At 37.4% G+C, this 18759-nt stretch overlaps 3 protein-coding genes across 10 annotated transcripts in view; 1 reads left to right on the top strand and 2 right to left on the bottom strand.

Annotated features, from left to right (window-relative positions):
• The window catches only part of fgf14 (fibroblast growth factor 14), a 216247-nt gene extending 200208 nt beyond the window's left edge, over positions 1-16039 (top strand). For 6 of the 7 annotated variants that reach the window (XM_087266393.1, XM_087266397.1, XM_087266398.1 and 3 more), the window contains 2 exons: positions 9694-9892; positions 13079-16039. In XM_087266393.1, coding sequence (XP_087122519.1) covers positions 9694-9892; positions 13079-13218 — 339 coding nt within the window. In that variant the 3' untranslated portion in view covers positions 13219-16039. The remainder of the gene's footprint in view (positions 1-9693; positions 9893-13078) is intronic. The other variant, NM_001012382.1, reaches the window with a different exon arrangement.
• The window catches only part of clybl (citrate lyase beta like), a 760714-nt gene that overhangs the window by 76679 nt on the left and 665276 nt on the right, over positions 1-18759 (bottom strand). The gene's annotated exons all lie outside the window — the stretch shown is intronic.
• Positions 17382-18759, bottom strand: part of itgbl1 (integrin, beta-like 1) — an 81188-nt gene continuing 79810 nt past the window's right edge. The window contains exons 11-12 of one of the 2 annotated variants that reach the window (XM_087266537.1): positions 18211-18447; positions 17382-18123 (exon numbers count right to left, since the gene is read on the bottom strand). In XM_087266537.1, coding sequence (XP_087122663.1) covers positions 18359-18447 — 89 coding nt within the window. In that variant the 3' untranslated portion in view covers positions 17382-18123; positions 18211-18358. 2 annotated transcript variants of the gene reach the window in all.

Here is an 18759-nt window from a genome sequence, read left to right as displayed (position 1 = left end):
TCAAAGTTAGACAGTGTGACACATATCACCTGTCTAATTTGTCGGCTAGGATGCAAAATTAAATAAAGCTTTCATTGTATTGACCGCCGGCTCTCTTTGTGTCGACCCATGGGAGACGTTTGCAAGCAGCAATCAAGTTTAGCAAGCAAGGGAGGTTTAGCCTGCTTGAAAAGCTTTTTTATTGTTAACAGTTATTATTTTTTTTTATCAATACAATTAATTGGTTCTTTTAATTAACTGTCTGTATGATTCAGTCGAGGGATTAACATGTGGAATCAGTTTGGGATTGCTAGAGCAAGCTGACGTGTAATGTTCCTCTGATAATTGTAAATTGATCAGCATCAGAATTGAAATGCTAATGATGGAAGGAAATATGCCTTCTTCACCATAAATAACCAATCAGTAACCTTTCAAACCAATTAGCTGTTAGAATCAGAATTGCATCTAAAGTCTGCCTGTGATCAACACAACAGGTGGAGAGAGACAAACACCACAAATTAAACAACAGGTTTAGAGTATACAGATTTATTTAAGTCCACATTATTTGCATTAGATTTACATTAAGTCGTTTCGCAGATGCCTTTGTCCAAAGCAACTTACAATTTAGGAGGAATTCAGCCATTCAACAAGAAGAGGCATATTGTCAGCTTGGAATTATAAGGTTCTATCTGACATTTTGTCAAAATTGAGTTATTGACATATTCTTATTAAATGACAACTTATTTACATTATGGTATGTTTTTTAATATATAAGTTGTTTACATTTTAAAACTTTTTATTTAAAAAAAAAGTTACACACATACTGTTTCAGTATGGCAGTATAGTTCAAATCATCCAGAATGCAGATAGAACCTTATATTTTCAAGGTGACAATATGTTTGTGCTCAGAGAATGTAGTAATAGAGTAAGTAGAAAAAGAGAAAAAGTGTGTTTTCTACAGGTGAGTTGTTAAGCCCAATTTTTGCACAAAAAAAAAAAAAAATTTATCAGGTCCGTAGCCAGGTGGGGTTTGAGTGGTTTGAAAGACCCACCGCCTTTTTGTCAAAGTCCAGAATTTGGCCCCTACATTTGCTTATTTGTCCCATTTTTGACAGTATGCCATCATAAATTGTGAAAATAACCAATAGAAGAAGGCCTTAAGAAGAATAACCAATAAAAAGCTAACTAAAGATGGCTTTTGTTTTTAAAATAGACAAATTCTGACTGAGGTAATGAGCTTGCCAGTTTGTTTGTTTTTTGCCTATAGGCTACAGTTTTTCATTTAAAACAAGTTTTAACAGATTTCCAATTTTTGTTGTTGTTTGTTTATATGCGGGATGATAATAAATTAGCATTTAAAATAAGTATTTTTTCATATTTCTAAAATTCTAATCTCATTACATTTCATATAAAAGTGTAACAACTTGTAAATAAAGATACATTTTTGTAAACAAAAAAAAAAGTATAATAAGCACTTTGACAAAAAATGTTGGAAGTATTTTGCTGCATCAAAAAGTGTGGTAATGATAACCATCTGACAAGCTAATGCAGCACAAATTAGTGCCAAAAATGTCACTTAAATGCAATATTGAACCTTGAATAACTGCAAAATGCTCCACTTTTTGAGAAAAAAGAACCACCCCATTTAATAGGCTGATTATGGGCCTGTTGTGGGCGGGTCGCGGGTGGATGAGATTAATTATTAATGATTTTTGCTTTGTATTTTTTAAACGCATTCACATTTTATGAATATGTTTTTAATGCATTTTCATCAGCCAAACGGGCCCTATTCATTCATTTTCTTTTCCGCTTAGCCCCTTTATTAACCAGGGGTCGTCACAGTGGAATGAACCACCAACTTATCCAGCATACGTTTTATGCAGCAGATGGCTATCCAGCCATAACCCTACACTAGGAAATACACACATTCACACACACACTCATACACTATTGTCAATTTTAGCATACCCAATTCACCTGTACCACATGTCTTTGGACTTGTGGGGGAAACCAAAGCACCCGTAGAAAACCCATGCAAACACGGGGAGAACATACAAACTCCTCACAGAAATGTCAACTGATCCAGCCGAGGCTCGAACCAGTGACCTTACAGGCCCTATTGTGCATGCTAATTTTTTTTTTTAAATATGCAAATGGTGGAGGTCAATTTGTTAAAGCAGAAATAGAGGCAAAACAGATCCGAGAGAAACAAAAGGAAGGACAGAAAGTGCCGTGTGGGAGCGTTTTAACGAAGTGGTTAACAAGGATGGTCCGTTTGTTGAATTTAAGTTACATTGCATCTAATTCTGAGTAGATTTTAAGTAAACTGGTTGGGGTTTGGGTTAGAGGCAATGTGAGTTGACATGTTTCTTAAAGTCAGTCTGTTGAAGGAGCAGTATCAACAGATATTAAGCAGACAGCCTACTAATACTCAAATAGACCATCAAAATCAAAGTTAAGTCTTGGATGCATGTGTGAACCAGTGCTGCCATGATATATGCCCCTTTGATGTTGTCTCTGGCAAGGGATTCCTCCAAGTGGCCCAAAGACTAATAAACATCGGTGCCAAGTACAGAGCAGTTGATATAGGGGGAAACATACCCCATCGCCAAACAAGTTTGTGACAGGGCAAAGCAACAGGCTGCCACTGGTAAGGAAAAACTTCAGAGATGCGCAGATTACAGTAGCTCACTTAATCCACTGTTAATAACGGAATGATCCATGCTGATCTGACATCATGCTTAAAACAAAGAATTAGGATTATCGAAGTGCCATTCGAATGCAGGATATGTATATAACTGATAAAATTATATATGCAATCAAGTGGATGATTAGTATGAAGGTGCAGATTTGTGTGATTTGGGTGATCCGCGGGGAAGAGAAGAGGGGTCTTGGTTTTATTCAGAGAGGTTGAGGTGATCTCGGAAAGAAGGATAGTTGAAGGATGTCAAAACATCTGCACATCTTTCTCATTCAAAGTCTTTTTAATGTAGGAAAATAATCAAATTGGACTCTTTAGTTATTTGTTTTTGTATTTAGTGTCTTCCTGTGTGAATCTATTTTATTTATACGTTCATTATTAGGGTTTGTCAGTCAGTTTAGCTTTTTATCATTCTCAAGACTTCTGAGTGACATCAAAGGAGGCTGGGCCTTTGTTTTGGGAAAAGGCTTTGTGAATCAGAGACGTTGTGCGTTCTCTCCACCATAATAATCCCTTTCAAAAGAGAAGTTGAAAAGTTGCTGAGATGAAAGAAAATCTCAAAGGCATCTTCAAAACAGTGTAATCATTACTACAAATAAACATTTTCACTTTTTACTTTAATTTAGTACAATGAAATCATTAAGTCATTGATAATTTGGTCTTTGGTCGTAATGACACTTTCTTAACAAATAATGGTAGAACTTCTGGCCGTAGGAATGTCCTTATTTTTGACTAAATTAATGAATTGTTTACATCATCTAACAATGTATTATGAAACTTATACTTTTTCTTAAGAAAATGTAGATTTGTTTATAATTAAACATTTTGATTGTGACATTCTAAAGCAGGTCGCACACCAGAAGCGCCGCTTGGCGCCGCGACACGGCACGCACATGACAGTTTAAAGTATCACACACCAGACGCGCACATTCGAATGATATTTAACATGAAACTAATCAGATGACGCTCTGTGGCGCGGCTGAAAAATGAACCCCGACTTGCGGCGCCGGTGTGTGTATTCTGATAGAAACCTATGTTTAGAATTCTAAAATGCATGGCGCTGCGTGGCGGCGCTTCAGGAAAATATTGAAAGGGGTGGTCTAACACATATTTCATACATTCTCTATTAAAGTATTGGACTGAGTTTTTCAGTGTTGGACACAAGAGTATTTCTTTTCCCAAAGTCTTACTTCTGGGTCGAAACTAGTTTCACTCTTTTTTCAAACCAGGCTCTTGGTTAGGTAACCTTCTGTGAATTCTGAATTCAAGTCAAACTTTGCTCACAAGTGTGAACTAACAATAGTAGCTTATAAAAAAATCTTTTACCTATCTATGCTTAAAGGCACATATATTTGGGAAGGTTTTCTTCATTCAGTGCTGGAAATCATCAGCTGGTAGGTTCTGGTTTGTGTTAAAGCACTTGGTTAGCATTCAGTCAATGAAGTCAGCTGTTAGTGTTTAATCAAGGGTGGAAGAGAGCCCTCCAAAACACATCCGAGTTCAACTCCCTTACATAATGCAATTTCATCCCATTTATTCTGCCATTGCATCTGACTAACATGCCACTTAGTTCCTGTCTCCACTCCTTTTCTAACCAAATACCTTGTCTGGAGTCGACAAGAACCCATTTAACAGAAATAGCAGACAGGTAGAGCTCTGTGGAAATCCCTTTATTTTAGCTGAAAATTAAGTGATCTGGCCTTTAGATGTAGCACTTTAGCTATATGATTTTGAAGAACAGTTCTAATAATGCCTATTAATAACTTTTAATAAGACACAGTGAGAAAGTACGTTCAACTTTCATTATTATATATTATGAAACCTCTATTTGTGATGACCTTTTAAAATATATGAGATATAAAGTCTTGTTAATTTCTAAAGGAAGTAATTAGAAACTGCTTTACTGTAAAATCTGACTCATTTGCCAGTTAGAAGAGACTTTCCGATGAGACTTGTGTTTAGATCCTGCTTTCATATTCAGATGTGAGGTTTTTAATGTGCAGCTTAATGATGGGTGTTAATGGAACTTGTAGATTTCCAAATGATAGTTTTGCTGGTATTTACCAATAGAGACGAGTGCTCCTGGGATTACTGAAGTGGTGGAGTTATTGAATTGACAGAGCATGCCTGGAAGCTTTAATCGATGCAATAATTTGCAGGGTAATGCAACATACAGTGTTTACAGATGGCACCAAATAACGGGTCATACAGAGCAGATGAATTGCTCTCACTAGCTAAATGAAGTCATTTAGAAGAAGATCGTACACAGCAATATTTTAAAATCTTTAAATGACATTGCTGAATGTCTTTAATATGACTTTATATAAATGAAATGGTTGTTTTAAATATATTATAGATTATATACAGTGTTTTCTCTTGGGTTTTTTCCAGCTGTGGTGGCAGGCCTTTTACACAGATCTTCCAACTAAATAAGACGTTATTTCAATGAAAAATGTCATGAGCACAGTATTACATGTCGAGATTGCATTTATGTAATATGATTTCCTCTGTTCATGCTCAAAACTTCTTACACATACTGAATCACAAGCTGCTTAAGTGCAGATTTTCTTGTGGGCTCTCAAATAAACGCTCCTGAAAAGCAATTTAGTGCATTTATGTGACGGTATGTCCCCAACATTAATTAGATTTGCTTGAAATATTTATGCATGACTCCAATAGACCTACAGAATGGCATTGATGTGTCCTAAAGGAAAGTGAGACGGCCCTAAAATTCAGTAAGATAAAGTAATTGTATGCAAAACCACAAACCTTTATCTATAAAAAAGTATACTGTAATTATAGAAACTGTGTTCATCATAACTATAGCTATGTTGTGTTTGCTGCCCTTATGCATCATGCAGCCCAGACAGTTCGTCAGTCAGCAATGTAACTTTGAAGGGTTAAATAAATAATGCACAGTATTACTACAATTACAGAAAAGTTCATTCTGTTATAATTAGGGCTGAGTGATAAAATCTGTATCGATATTTATTGACTGAACACTTTTGTCAATAACGATAAAGAAGTTTGATATAAAGGTTCGGTATGAAGGCTATAGTTTTATTAAAATGTGGCTGCTGAGCGCGCAACTTCGGAGGAATGGCAATAAACTAAGGGTGTAAGTTTGTCATTTTCAATAGAGGCACGCAACTTGCTTAACGCGCACATAGTGTGCAAGTGGCGCGTGTATTTTTCAGGTACACCTATTTAAAAAACATCTGAACTTTTACGAATGCCACGAGTGCACCCCGATTCATGTAAGTAGAACTAACCATTCTGCTTCACATTTTGTATGGAATATACACATTTCAGTAATAAAGGCAGACTAATTACCTCAGACAAACACACTCAAACACTGCAGTGCTTTTTACTTTTCTCCATAGCTGCGGCAATGGTTTGTCCATTTGCCATCCTCTGAGAAAATGGTTGTTGGCCACCTAGTTATAAGACACGCCATCGAAAATGGTGAAGGAAACCACATGCTCGCGCTTGTCACTTACGATCAGAATGACAGCATATGTGAAAATGAGTGATGTGTAGCAGCAGTGAAGAGATTGTAAATAAAAAAGGATGTAAGGATGTGTCCAGAGTAGCTTTTTGGTTTCTTTTCTTGTGCATCCCATCCATTAGCTGCCCATCTGAAAGATTTTTTTAGCATGGGGGTAATATAGTCATTCAACTTCACAATTTGTAATGTTGCAGTATGTGTTTGAAAAATGATGGCTGGTTCCTTTACTTGAAAGCTCAGATTTGATTAACATAATTAGTTTTGTTTACAGAGTTTGAGGTTTACTGTATGATTATTATTGACTCCTTACAGATGTTGATCTACTTTTACCATTGAACACACTTGGTAACATTTTATTTATTTAAGTTTAAGAGTCTCTAACATTTAAAGAGATGAGATTTTTTGTTGCAATATTTTTGTTCATGACTATTAAAACTATTTGCCTTAGTAATGTTGGTAAATCAAAATAAATGAGGATTGAGCTTTCCCGCATTCCCACCTGGTCTCTATGTTTCCAGCCCCATGCTTGTATTGTCAATATGTAAAGACATCAAAGAATTTGTGGTATCTCAAATCTTAAACTAATATTCCTAAATGTATTGTTAAAAAATGTTCAATAATTATCAATATCGAATGATATGAAACATGATATCGTAATATTTTTTTTGCAATATCACCCAGCCCTAGTTAAAATTCACTTACATTTTAATATGTTTTAATGTGATTATAACCCTCTATTAAAAAGAAAAAAAACAGCAACAACTGAAAGTTTTGAATGATAGGGTGTAATGTAGACATGGAGGGAATAAATTTTGGTGTGGTGCCTTATGGAAGAATGAATGTAGCAGAAACCATGATATGTGCTATATGTTGTTCAGCAGATTAAATGCATAACACTTCATTTTAATGCATCTAATGAAGGTCTTTGTTCTCCACAAGCAGGGGTGAAATTTTTCAGGAAAATATGGGGCATTATGATCAGATTTGTGGCTTTATTTTCAATCTCTCGAGAAAAAACATGTTTCTTTAAACTTCTCATTTTGAGAAATTATTTTTAGATTCAATATTTACAGATAGTGTTTACCGCTCCTGCTAGATTCACAGTCTGGCATGATCTCAAACTTTTCGAACAAACTGCAAAATAATATTCCTTGGAGCCAAATGAAGTGTGGGAGTACAGTATGCCCACAATTTGCTCTGGGTAACTTGTTTTATTTATTTATTTTTTTATAATGCTCTTGAGCTGTGGATTCAGATGCTCTGAAATGTAGTAAAGGAGAGGTTGGAATGCCCTTGCTAAAGTGTGGATTGTGCAATTGGATATGGATATTTGAAGAAAATAATAGACTTAGCATGACTGAGCATGGCACCCAGAGTGAAGGTGAAAGTAGAGCTTAATTTGTCATGAGCGAATATCACATTTTGTCTTGGGGCCAATTATTTTGTCTGTATGCTCATTCAGGTTTCAGCAGACAGACCTGCAGTGTCTGCCTGCAGATTAGACTTCAGGCATATCATCATGCATTCAGAGAACTAGAAAATGTACAATAATTTAAATCTGCACAAAAATGTTAAGTCTCTGTTGTCTTGTTGAGTTTTGTTATTTTAAGTGTGCTAATTAAACAAACCGAAACTCCACATACACATTCACTGTTTTAAGATGCAAGATATTCAGATTCAAGATGTAATACAAAAGAGTTTTAATCGATACAAAACAAATTTCTGATATTTTTATTTTTGGTTCTCGCTGATACATTCTTGTTTTTTTTTTTTTTTTTAAAGATATACTGAGTAGAGAAACAACAAAAAATAAGCTTATTAATTGTAGTAATTTGTTGAAATTGATATTTCCTTTAGTCATTTTTTAAAATTGTTTGTGGCTGTTAAAATATCCTCTATATAAGCTTTTATTTTGACTGTTCATTTTATTGCGCTATTGTATTTTATCTTTCATTTAGCTAATAATGCAGAACACTTTCCAGTCTTTTTTTTATTTCAGTGCCACGGTATTTACATAGCATTTAATATAGCAATGTGGTGAACCAAATGTCATCTATAAATCATGTAATATGAAGTATTTTGGTTATACATGCATTCATTCATTCATTTTCCTTCAGAGTAGTCCTTTATTCATCAGGGGTCACTACAGCAGAACAAGGAAGATGCCCTTCCAGCCACAACCCAGTACTGTGAAATACACATAAACTCTTTTGTTCACACACTGAACAATTTCATTCATTCATTTATTTTATTTTCAGCTTAGTCCTTTTCTTAATCAGTGGTCGCAACATCGGAATGAACCGCCAACTTATCCAGCACATGTTTTACATAGCGGATGCCCTTCCAGCTGCAACCCAACACTGGGAAACACCTATTCGCTCTTGCATTCACACAAAAACACTACGGACAATTTAGCTTATTCAATTCAGCTATACCACATGTCTTTGGACGGTGGGGGAAACTGGAGCACCCAGAGAAAAGACTCTTAGTTACATATGCAGTATTTTTGTAATGCATTTCACATTAAATAAGAGAGATGTTTAAGTCAAATTTCACACATGGTTCAACTAAGTTTCACTCTGAGAATTTGCGTAAGCTTGATGTTTATAATAAGCAATTTTAATTCATTGTAAACATAGCACTTTTTTGTTTTGTTTTGGACTTATGATCTAGTTTTATTTGTGATGCTTGTATGCCCAGTGGATGTCAGCAATTGAGATCATACAATAGAACTCTCCCCCCCCCCCCCCCTCCCCGCCTCATCTCTCTCACTATAAAGAGGTCTGTTAATTTGTGCACTATTTTACTTTCTTTGCTACTGTCATATTTACAATTGCAAACTTTCCATTGATGTCTGTAAAAAAGGAATGTTTTTCACAGTGAACACTCTGTTGTGGTGGACACTGAGTCCACTCCACACACTTCACCTATCAGTCCACCTGATTTGGTTATTTGGTTAAAGGTTATTGCACACTAAATCCAAAGGTTTCGTCTGTGATTTTTCACACGTTACAAAATAATTTTGACGTCACGTTGTGTCTATCGTATCGACACACAAATTCATTTATTTTTTCAGCATCCAAAAGGGTGGTTTGAGTGGTGTTTTGACAATTCAGGTCAGACATACAAGCAAAATCCAAAATGGCCATTATATTTTATTGGCACCTTTTCTCATTGTGCCAAGTTATTTGAATGAAGCAATCAAGACCTGAGTATGATCAAACATTTTTTTCTTTCTTCTGTTAGATCATTCCTGACCTTTAAACACATTTTATATCAGATGTTCTGAGTTCAGGGCAAACTTAACTCTACTGTGTAACAAGAATTACTCAAAAATAATAAAACTTTAAAATACGACTAACAAAAAAACTACTAACTACTAATAAAATGACTCCATGAACCTTCTCCTTTCTGTATCCCTGAAGGCATTTGCATTTTGTTAATATTTGATGCATGTACGATTAAGATTAACCTCTTGTTCTCTTTTGTCTTCTCTTTCCCGCAGGAACTGTTTACGCCGGAATGCAAGTTTAAAGAGTCTGTGTTTGAAAACTACTATGTGATCTACTCATCCATGCTGTATAGGCAGCAGGAGTCGGGGAGAGCATGGTTCCTTGGCTTGAATAAAGATGGCCAGGCCATGAAGGGGAACCGGGTGAAGAAAACTAAACCAGCTGCTCACTTCCTGCCCAAGCCATTAGAAGGTAAAGCATGCTCCCAAATCCTCAAGAGAACGGTTAACATCCAGGTCACTGTGACTCTGGCAGAATGGTAATGAAGTGCATGAGTCCCTCAGAGATATGCTTTAGCTTGATGCTTTTTTTTTTCTTCTTCACTTCTTCCTTAACTGTTTTTTACACAATTCTTCAATATAAGGTCAAAGCTTCTAAACGGGGAACATGGGAATACTTTCGCAAAAACACTTCATTGGGTAATACAAGTGACTGGTTATTTTAAACAAACCGACACACAGAGAAAGTCTCCAGTCCAAGGTTCATGCTTTCAAAACATTTGATACAAACTAGAGAGATGGAGGAGGTGGAAGAGAAGACAGAAAAAAAGAAGAAATAAAGATAAGAGTGGAGGAGGAAGACATATGAGGAGAGAGAAATAATGTAGGATGAGGACATTGAAAGAGTTGAGGAAGGCTGATGTAAGAAGAGGTGAGAAGAGAGGAAGTGGACAGCAGTCTGAAATGAGATGAGAGACACTCTAATTGACAGTGAATCGTGGTCTCTTGATAGAGGCCAGACAGAGTTCAGGCTAATGTGAGCACATCTGCATTGACTGCAGTCTTAAGAAAAGCAAGTGAAGAGAAAGGAATGTCAGTGGTCAGCGTAGAGCCAGTGTCACCATCTGTGCTTTACTCCCATGGGGCTGTACAAGGTGTGGATTAAACATCTACACCTTTGTTTCCTTATATTATTCCTAATAATGTTGCCCAGAGCTTGAGTTGTGAATTCAATTCTTTGATAATGTATACAGCTCTGGGAAAAAATAAAGACCACTTAAACATTTTCAGCTTCTCATTATTTACTGGTTTTGCTGAGTACTGTATGTGTTTGCTAAACACAAGTAAATATTAATATTACCTTTATCAAACCTTACAGAATAAAAGTTTGTAGGGGTGTTAAAATTAATTGTTTTTTCGATGCACCCAATACAGACACGAACAACTTGGTATCAGTTCAGTAATAATCATAACCAGTTATTACGTACTGACGTCATTTATCCCATACATGTATGTGTTATATGCCAGCTTACTTTGGCAAGGGAGGAGACCACGAGTAATTAAAACGCTCAAGCTACTTAAAAAGCAGATAACTGTGCACAGTTCACTGTTTGTGAGTTTGCTGGAAGGACTTTTACTGACAGGGAAGTACATCAGAACCCAGTTAGGAAAAAATAAAAGCTGTAAACTCTCTCTCACCCTCTGTGGCATTTTCGTGAGGTAACATTTTATCTCCTCTCTTGGCTGTTACAACATTACTCTGCTGTTACTTGTGAATTCAGACACAAGCGTGTCTGTAGAGCGAGCTTTCTCCACCACGTTGCCATCTTTAATGAATCAGCTGATCGCCGTGGCCATTTAACATCAGTCTCTATCATGTGATTAGTCATAGGCATTTAAGAACTCAACAACATTCAAAAAGCAAGCGGGATAATATTTACATTTGTTAATTTGCTTTAAATGCTCAAGTTATTTTGTGCATGTACTTGAGTATTGTTTGATGCATTCAAAGAGTGTTTTCTTTGAACAGGTTAAATTAAAGGTGCAGTTCATATACCTGACTGATTGTAGAAAAGGACAAAATTGTATTGCGAATGATATATAAATACATTTATTTAGGTTATTACATTTAAATCTATTTAAAAAAAGTTATGAACTTATATCAGAGTTATGAATTTTAATACAAGAATTATTGTGTTGCTAAGTAAAATATCAAATGGTTTATGCAAAGCATCGAGAAATATCATTGAGATATCAAATTGAAGTGAGTTGATGCTGATAATCGTAACCGAACCGTACTATGAGACCAATGTGGGTTCACACCCCAAAATATTTTTTCAGAAAATGACAATTTGGTCAAAATAGAAAACGTTTTTACTCTTTCTGTATATTCTGTTTTTAGTATTCTGTACATTTAGGTAATTACAGATAAAATAAAAGAATATTCCTGTAGTTTTCATATAATTTGCATTTGTTAAATGTTTTACCTGAAAATAATGCATCACTTGATATGCAGTGAAAATGAAAAGTTTTGCTGAAACTCTAATTGTTTTGAAAGCATTGACCTTATGTATCAGATCAGTTGAGAAACATTCTAATAAACAACTATTAGTTGGGTTCTGGTTAAAGTTTTAGGTAAAAGAATTTTGAAATGGGCATGGGGATGGGATGGGATGTCCAGACTGATATTTTCCTTCGAGGTGAATCCAAAAAACAGAGAGAATTTCTATAAAAGTGGCTGAATAAAATAATGTGTGCTTTACCGCATGTCTTCTGTAATAGCATTGAAAGAAACAAACTACAAATGTGTGTAAGAAGAAGCAAGCGCAGGTCACAGGGCTTAACAAATGTCAGATTAAGAAAAAATAACAATGATCATGAGCATGTGGAGTTAGCATTTTATTTTTTCAATGAGCTCTTCACCAAGGGTTCCATCAGATATATTTGATCTAATAATCCCATTAACTGATTACATAATGATTTATAACTCAATAAACATTATTTCACAGCCTCACATACTTAAGAACTACCTTCACATCATTATGATGGACAACCCGTCCTTCCCAATATTCCTTACAGCTCCTTTATAGCCACACTGTAAAATCTGTCTGGCTAGCATGAGATTGATGCTTTATGTACGGTTTGAGGTGTAATTTGCAATGATGTGTGGCCTCTTTCTGTCTGTGCAATGCTTTATTGCGGTGTACAGATGCCCACATTTTAGACCAGTCTCTCTTCCTGTTGTGTTTTTAATTTTTTTCCCTCCACTAATACCTCAACACCAGCCAGGAACCCTTAGTGCAGCAGCTCTGCTAGGAATACAGTAAGTTAGAACTGACGTGAAGCAGTGAACCTAGTCAAATGCATCCCGAGAGATCAGACAATCTTCCCATCACAACTAAGGAATGATGCAGCCCTGCTGACAGCTCGCCTGCACTTTGACAATCCCGCACATGTCCTGTCAGAGCTACCCTAATGAATGTTGTCTTTTTAGCCAAGTTTTAGATTTAGAAATGAGAAACTTTTCTGCATGTAATTATTCACCGATTTCAGTCAGAAATTCCTGGCCGGCCCCACAAATCTTTTCCAATGAGCGAGACAGATGGGGCGGCTGCGGTTACCTGGCTGACTCTTGCCTTCTCTCATGTTTTTCTTGCAGTTGCTATGTACCGAGAGCCATCATTGCATGACGTGGGGGAGACTGTGCCCAAACCTGCCGTGCCTCCCAGTAAAAGCACAGAGCCGGCCGTCATGAACGGAGGCAAACCTGTCAGCAAGGAAACCAAGCCCACCACATAGCCAGATCCCAGCTCGGCCATGCTCAACCCCGGAGAGCCGTGCTCCTTTTGTCAGACTCTCCATGTTTGTGGATCAGATCCAGGCATCCTCTGCTCTCTCCTCCCCATTCCCTCCGCCTCTCTTCACTCCTCTGACTGTTCCGATCTAATTCGACGACGGACTGGCTCCGGAAGAGTGGTCAGCTGTGCACGTAGGAGGATGCAACTGGATAAACCAGCTAAACTTTCACCATGGAATGCCCTAACTGATATGGAATGCCTTTTGATATACAATAAAGCCGATGTTTTTCTCTAATCGAGACAATCCACGAGAATGAAATTGTGTACCGCAGGCGCTTGCGTGGCGGTTCTTTTGCCTGCTAACAGTCACCCGTTATAACCCTTTTCTTGAACCGTGTCGCAGCAGAGACCGTACGTTTCAGATCTATTTTCTATATGCGCAGTAACACCAGCCACGCTCTGGGGTAATACTGTAAAGATATACATATATGAACTGCAGTCCACACCTTTTTTTTTATTTTGATCAAGTACACTCCCGTGTCTATTACTTTCTTGGTGTCCCCCAAGTTTGAATCTCCAAACCTTTCCCTTTTGTCAGTTGCTTACGAAATTTGTTGTCGGGGCAGTGTGCAATGCGTTCTGGTTTGCAGTTCCAAAACACAACGACGAATTGTCCTTTCATGACACAGATGGTCAAGAGACGTCAATCTTTCGAGGGGACGGAGCCTCCTAAACAGAATCAAGCTCATTATCAAGGTTCAGTGCTCATGTTCTCTCATTCTCGTAATATCTAGGAAGGGACGCAAGTATACTTAGACAGCAAATGCCAGCGAGTGCATTAGTCATGCTCGCCGCAGTCAAACACAAAGAGCTGGCATGTACTGGGGTAAGGTGTATAGAGTACATATCACGATCTAGTATGGTGCCGATCGATTTTAGTCCCAGTAACTAGGTGAATTTCCACTTTTCTTTGCTCTTAATTTAGAGCGTGGGCGCTAGGGATATCTATAGGCCTTGTAGGCCTCTGGTAAAGGCCCCATTTTGACATGCTGACTCCTCTGAACTATGGCCTAGGTCGGGTGGGTGAACACATTAAATGTGACGAGAGTGGCAGCCGTAAAGAAATACATTCTACTTCAGGCCTGTGCGCTAAAGTGGCTCAATTTAAGTAGGCACCATTACTATTGGCTGCTCACCCATTTTGTTCAGCAAAGGCATGGGCAAGGTTAGTATTATCATGTTGTTCTTGCAGCGCTGATGCAGTGCAAGAAATGGCTTCTATAACGATGTTTTCACTGTATACAAATAAAATAAAAATCTTGAAAAAAAAAGTGGTAAATAAATAAATAGATTTTTAACTATCAGATATTACAATTCTGAAACGAGAGGGTTTTTTCCTAGCTCAGCATGCAGAGTCCAGTACTGCTCATCATGTGCCTGTGATGACCTCTAACCCAGCATGCAAAAACATGTACCCAGTCTGTGCTGGGTTAAAGGTGCCTCAAGCCCCAGATACACACACAAACACACACACATGCACAGAGACAGATTCAGTAGCAACGAAACACACAAAAGTCAATTGTTACCAAAGTTCGTAAACACGAGAATCCAGCCGAACAAATATCAGCATCTTGGAGGATGGTGGTCCTCTGCGGTTTTTGTCCTCACTGTGACTAGGGTTCATCATGAAGAACAATTGTCTCGAACAGTCTCCAAATGATGTCCTTCACTTCGATTGTTCATTTAGTACAAGAGCGGGGTACCTATTACTAATCACCTGCATGCATTTTCTTAAGGACCAAAGTATGGGACGGCTAGAAGTGTCTAAAGCTAGTTTGAGGTGTAGGGCTACAAATGAATGGGCATGATTATATAAGGCTCTCTCATACTCTGGATTGAGACCATTGCACTTTGCGTTTGAAATCGTCATCTACTCACATCTACTTAGGATTTGAACAATTAGCCAATTATCAGCTGAGCTGACATGAAGCCTGTCTTGCTTTAACAGTTTTCATAGTTTGAATGATGAATACCGTTTAGAATGTTATGAAGTAGAACGAAGCTATGCTGCTAAATACAAATATATCGTACACTTCATTTGAAGACCTATATTTTAATTTATTGAGAGTTTGAGCTAGTTTCATATTAGGAGATGTTCAAGCACATTAGTTAGAGTTAAATATTTGTCTGTACAAAGCCGAATTTAATGCTAGAATGACATGCCGCACTATACAGGAAAAGTAGCTTCATATTGGAAATCAGTTCGAGGCTGGTGTCCCACTTCCACACGAAACAAATCACTCACTCCAATGAGCTCTACATGCTGGGCTACAGCGGCCCTGCAGACCAGTGAACTGGTTTTACGAAGGTTGAATTTATTTTTGTAAGTGACTGGTAAGTGAGTATGTGTGCATTTGTTAGTATGTTTGTTTGTTTGTTTTTCCTCTTTCAAACGTCAAACGTGTTTGTTTCGTTCCATTCAGGTCGTGCGTTACGTCGTTAAATTGTAATGAGGAGCAATCGCCGAGCAAACAATTGATCATTTCTGTGTTTTTCTCTGTATTCCTGAGTTTCAGTGGTGAAGGAAGGTCTCCATTGTCTGTTGGTTGGTTTTGAACATTGATTTGACAGTTACTTCATCTGTTGCATGGGAAGAGGGTGGCATATATGAACTGCATGTTGTAGGCTATGTGTATCATGGACTGTTGGTATGTTCTGCTAATTTTACATACATATATGCAAAGAGTTTGTCTGCACTGTACAGTTTGTGTTTGTTGTATACACAGATACAACATATTGAATAAAATATTTATATAAAGGTGTATTGAAATCTCTATAACCCATTCAATGGCATAAGTGTGTAATAGATTCATGTAGTCACGTAATATGCCGACACCGAGGTGAGACTGTTTTTGGTTCTTGTTTAATTGTCTTTAACCTAGTGCTAATTTATGCTATAGTCAGCCTTGAATTTAGGCACTAAATTTTCTTGAAAATTTTTATTAAATAACAAAAGAATAATTTGAAATTTTGCATACGATTAGAATCAAAGTACCTCCAAGTCCTAGGCCATGGTGGTCCACTAGAAAAAGGTGGTTTGCCAACTCCAGAATGGAGGAAAGTCCTTACCTCAGGTGGAGGAGTTCAAGTATCTTGGGGTTTTACGACTGAGGGAAGAATGGAACGTGAGATTGACAAGCGGATTGTTGCAGCGGCAGCAGTAATGCGGTCGATGTACCGATCCATTGTGGCAAAGAAGGAGCTGAGGCTAAGGGCAAAGCTCTCGATTTACCCGTCAATCTATGTTCCTACTCTCACCTATGGTTATGAGCTTTGGGTCATGACCGAAAGGACAAGATCTTAGATGCAAGTGGCCGAAATGAGTTTCCTTCATAGGGTGGCAGGGTGCACCCTTATAGATAGGGTGAGGAGCTCTGTCACCCCGGAGGAGCTTTGAGAGAAGTCAGCTGAGGTGGCTCGGGCATCTGTTTTGGATGCCTCCTTGATGCCTGCCTAGGAAGGAAGACCCAGCACACGCTGGACGGAATATGTCTCTCGGCTGGCCTCGGAATGCCTTAGGACCCCCTCCGGAAAAGCTGGAAGAAGTGTCTAGGGAGAGGGAAGTTTGGGGTTCTCTCCTAAGACTGCTGCCCCCGCGACCTGGCCCTGCAAAAGCAGCTGAAAATGAATGAATGAATGGATAGATACAGTACATTTGTTATGAAGTGGATGCTAATAACGGATCTGCAGCTCCACATGCAGTTTATTAAAAGGTCAAAAACAGGAGCATGAGGGTAATCCAGTAAACGCAGTCAAAGCACAAATGGAAGATCAGGCTAGGCGGCAAAGAATCAAAATGGTAACAAGACAAGAATCAAAACAAGGGAAAACGTACAAAACCACTTTTGTTCTAATGTTCATGGAAGAAACAAAACTCGAACGTCCATCATGAGCCGCAGCTGTGTCTGTGTGTGAGTGTCCAGATTATTGTCAGCTGTTGCGTAGGTTGATGGGTGCAAAGAGTTTTGGGAGTTGTAGTTCGCTAGAAATACTAGAAATAATCTCCTGCGGAGAAAACACCGCTGATGATCAAAACTACGTTAAACCGAGTAGTGCAATTATGTTCAAAAGAAGAAAATAAAGCTTCCTCATGAACTCATGACATTTCAGAGCAGATTAAATTTATTAGGATCAGGTTGTTTACAACATTTGTCACATGAAATTTACTGTGCATAAAACAGGGCCAAAAATCTCTCTGAAAAACAACCTGATTAATAATGAAATAATCTTGGTTGTATGTTTCCCTTACAGAAAAACGGTGCATGCTTTACAACATGAAACGCATTTGAAATTAATATGAAAAACATCTTGATCTTGAAGCACTATCATGTGAAACCAACACAATCTCATGACAATTTTTGATTTAGTGGCTAATTCGTATAAATTAATATGATTTCATTTGTACAATTTAGTACAATTTAATTATTCCCTGATGACAATTGGGTTTAGGGGTGAGCCACACCTTCTTTTTAAGATCATATATTTTTGTACGACTGAATTCACCACTATTTAATTTAGCTACTAAAGTGACAAATTGTAAAAAAAAAATAGTTACGTTTCCTTGTGAGATCAGGCTGATAAAACCCGTTATTATATGGATTTTACATTTGTGTGATCCACAGATTTCAAGTGTGACTGCACATGTGAAGCTCTAGCTTTTCTAGATGGGTCACCATTTGCTTTGATCCTCTCTTTTTCTTGTGCTTAGCTGTCAATCAATATTCTATGTGCGCATTATTATACGCAATGATCATACATATATAGTTACATTGAAAACTATAGAGGATTATATAAGTCATCTCCCACAGCTGTTTTGTGTGCACACAATGGAGCTGAAACCATATTGCTTTAATATATATATATATATATATATGTATATATATATATATATATATATATATATATATATATATATATATATATATATATATACATATATATATATATATATATATATATATATTGAATGTGGCTATATTGCACAGATCTCTAAAATCAATTTTCCCTTGTTGCAATAGATGTAGAGGCTCTTTCTGTGGCTTGACTGACAACAGAAGCACTCTTTTAGTGTCCACCAGGGGTTAATATTCCTCTCCAACCCAGATTTCACAGGCGTTTCCTGTCCAGCCATCCCAGCAGTCACAATTTCCACAGTTGCACACGCCGTTCCCTGGAACAGAAGTTGAGAGGAGAGACAGAACTGAGAAACCCAGATCATCACTCTCCAAGTCTCGACATGCTTTCTCTCTTCACACCCCCTTGGCTGAATGTGCAAAGGGAAACCAAGTACAAATGCAAGTTTTGGAGCTGCTTTCTCAAGGGTCCCATCTACTCAGTTCAAATGCAGTCCATGTGGCAGCACTGGAATAATCGTATAGTGTTATTACTCCTTTTTATTCAGCATTTGTAAATTGAGTACTATTATCTGGCGCACACAAAAAAGATCTGTGGAAGCTTACTGAGCAAATAATTTAATATACAT

This window comes from Danio rerio, chromosome 9 (genome assembly GCF_052040795.2).
Source record: "Danio rerio strain M-AB ecotype USA chromosome 9, GRCz13ab, whole genome shotgun sequence".
Lineage (NCBI taxonomy): Eukaryota > Metazoa > Chordata > Actinopteri > Cypriniformes > Danionidae > Danio > Danio rerio.
This window is presented reverse-complemented; position numbering and strand designations above follow the sequence as displayed.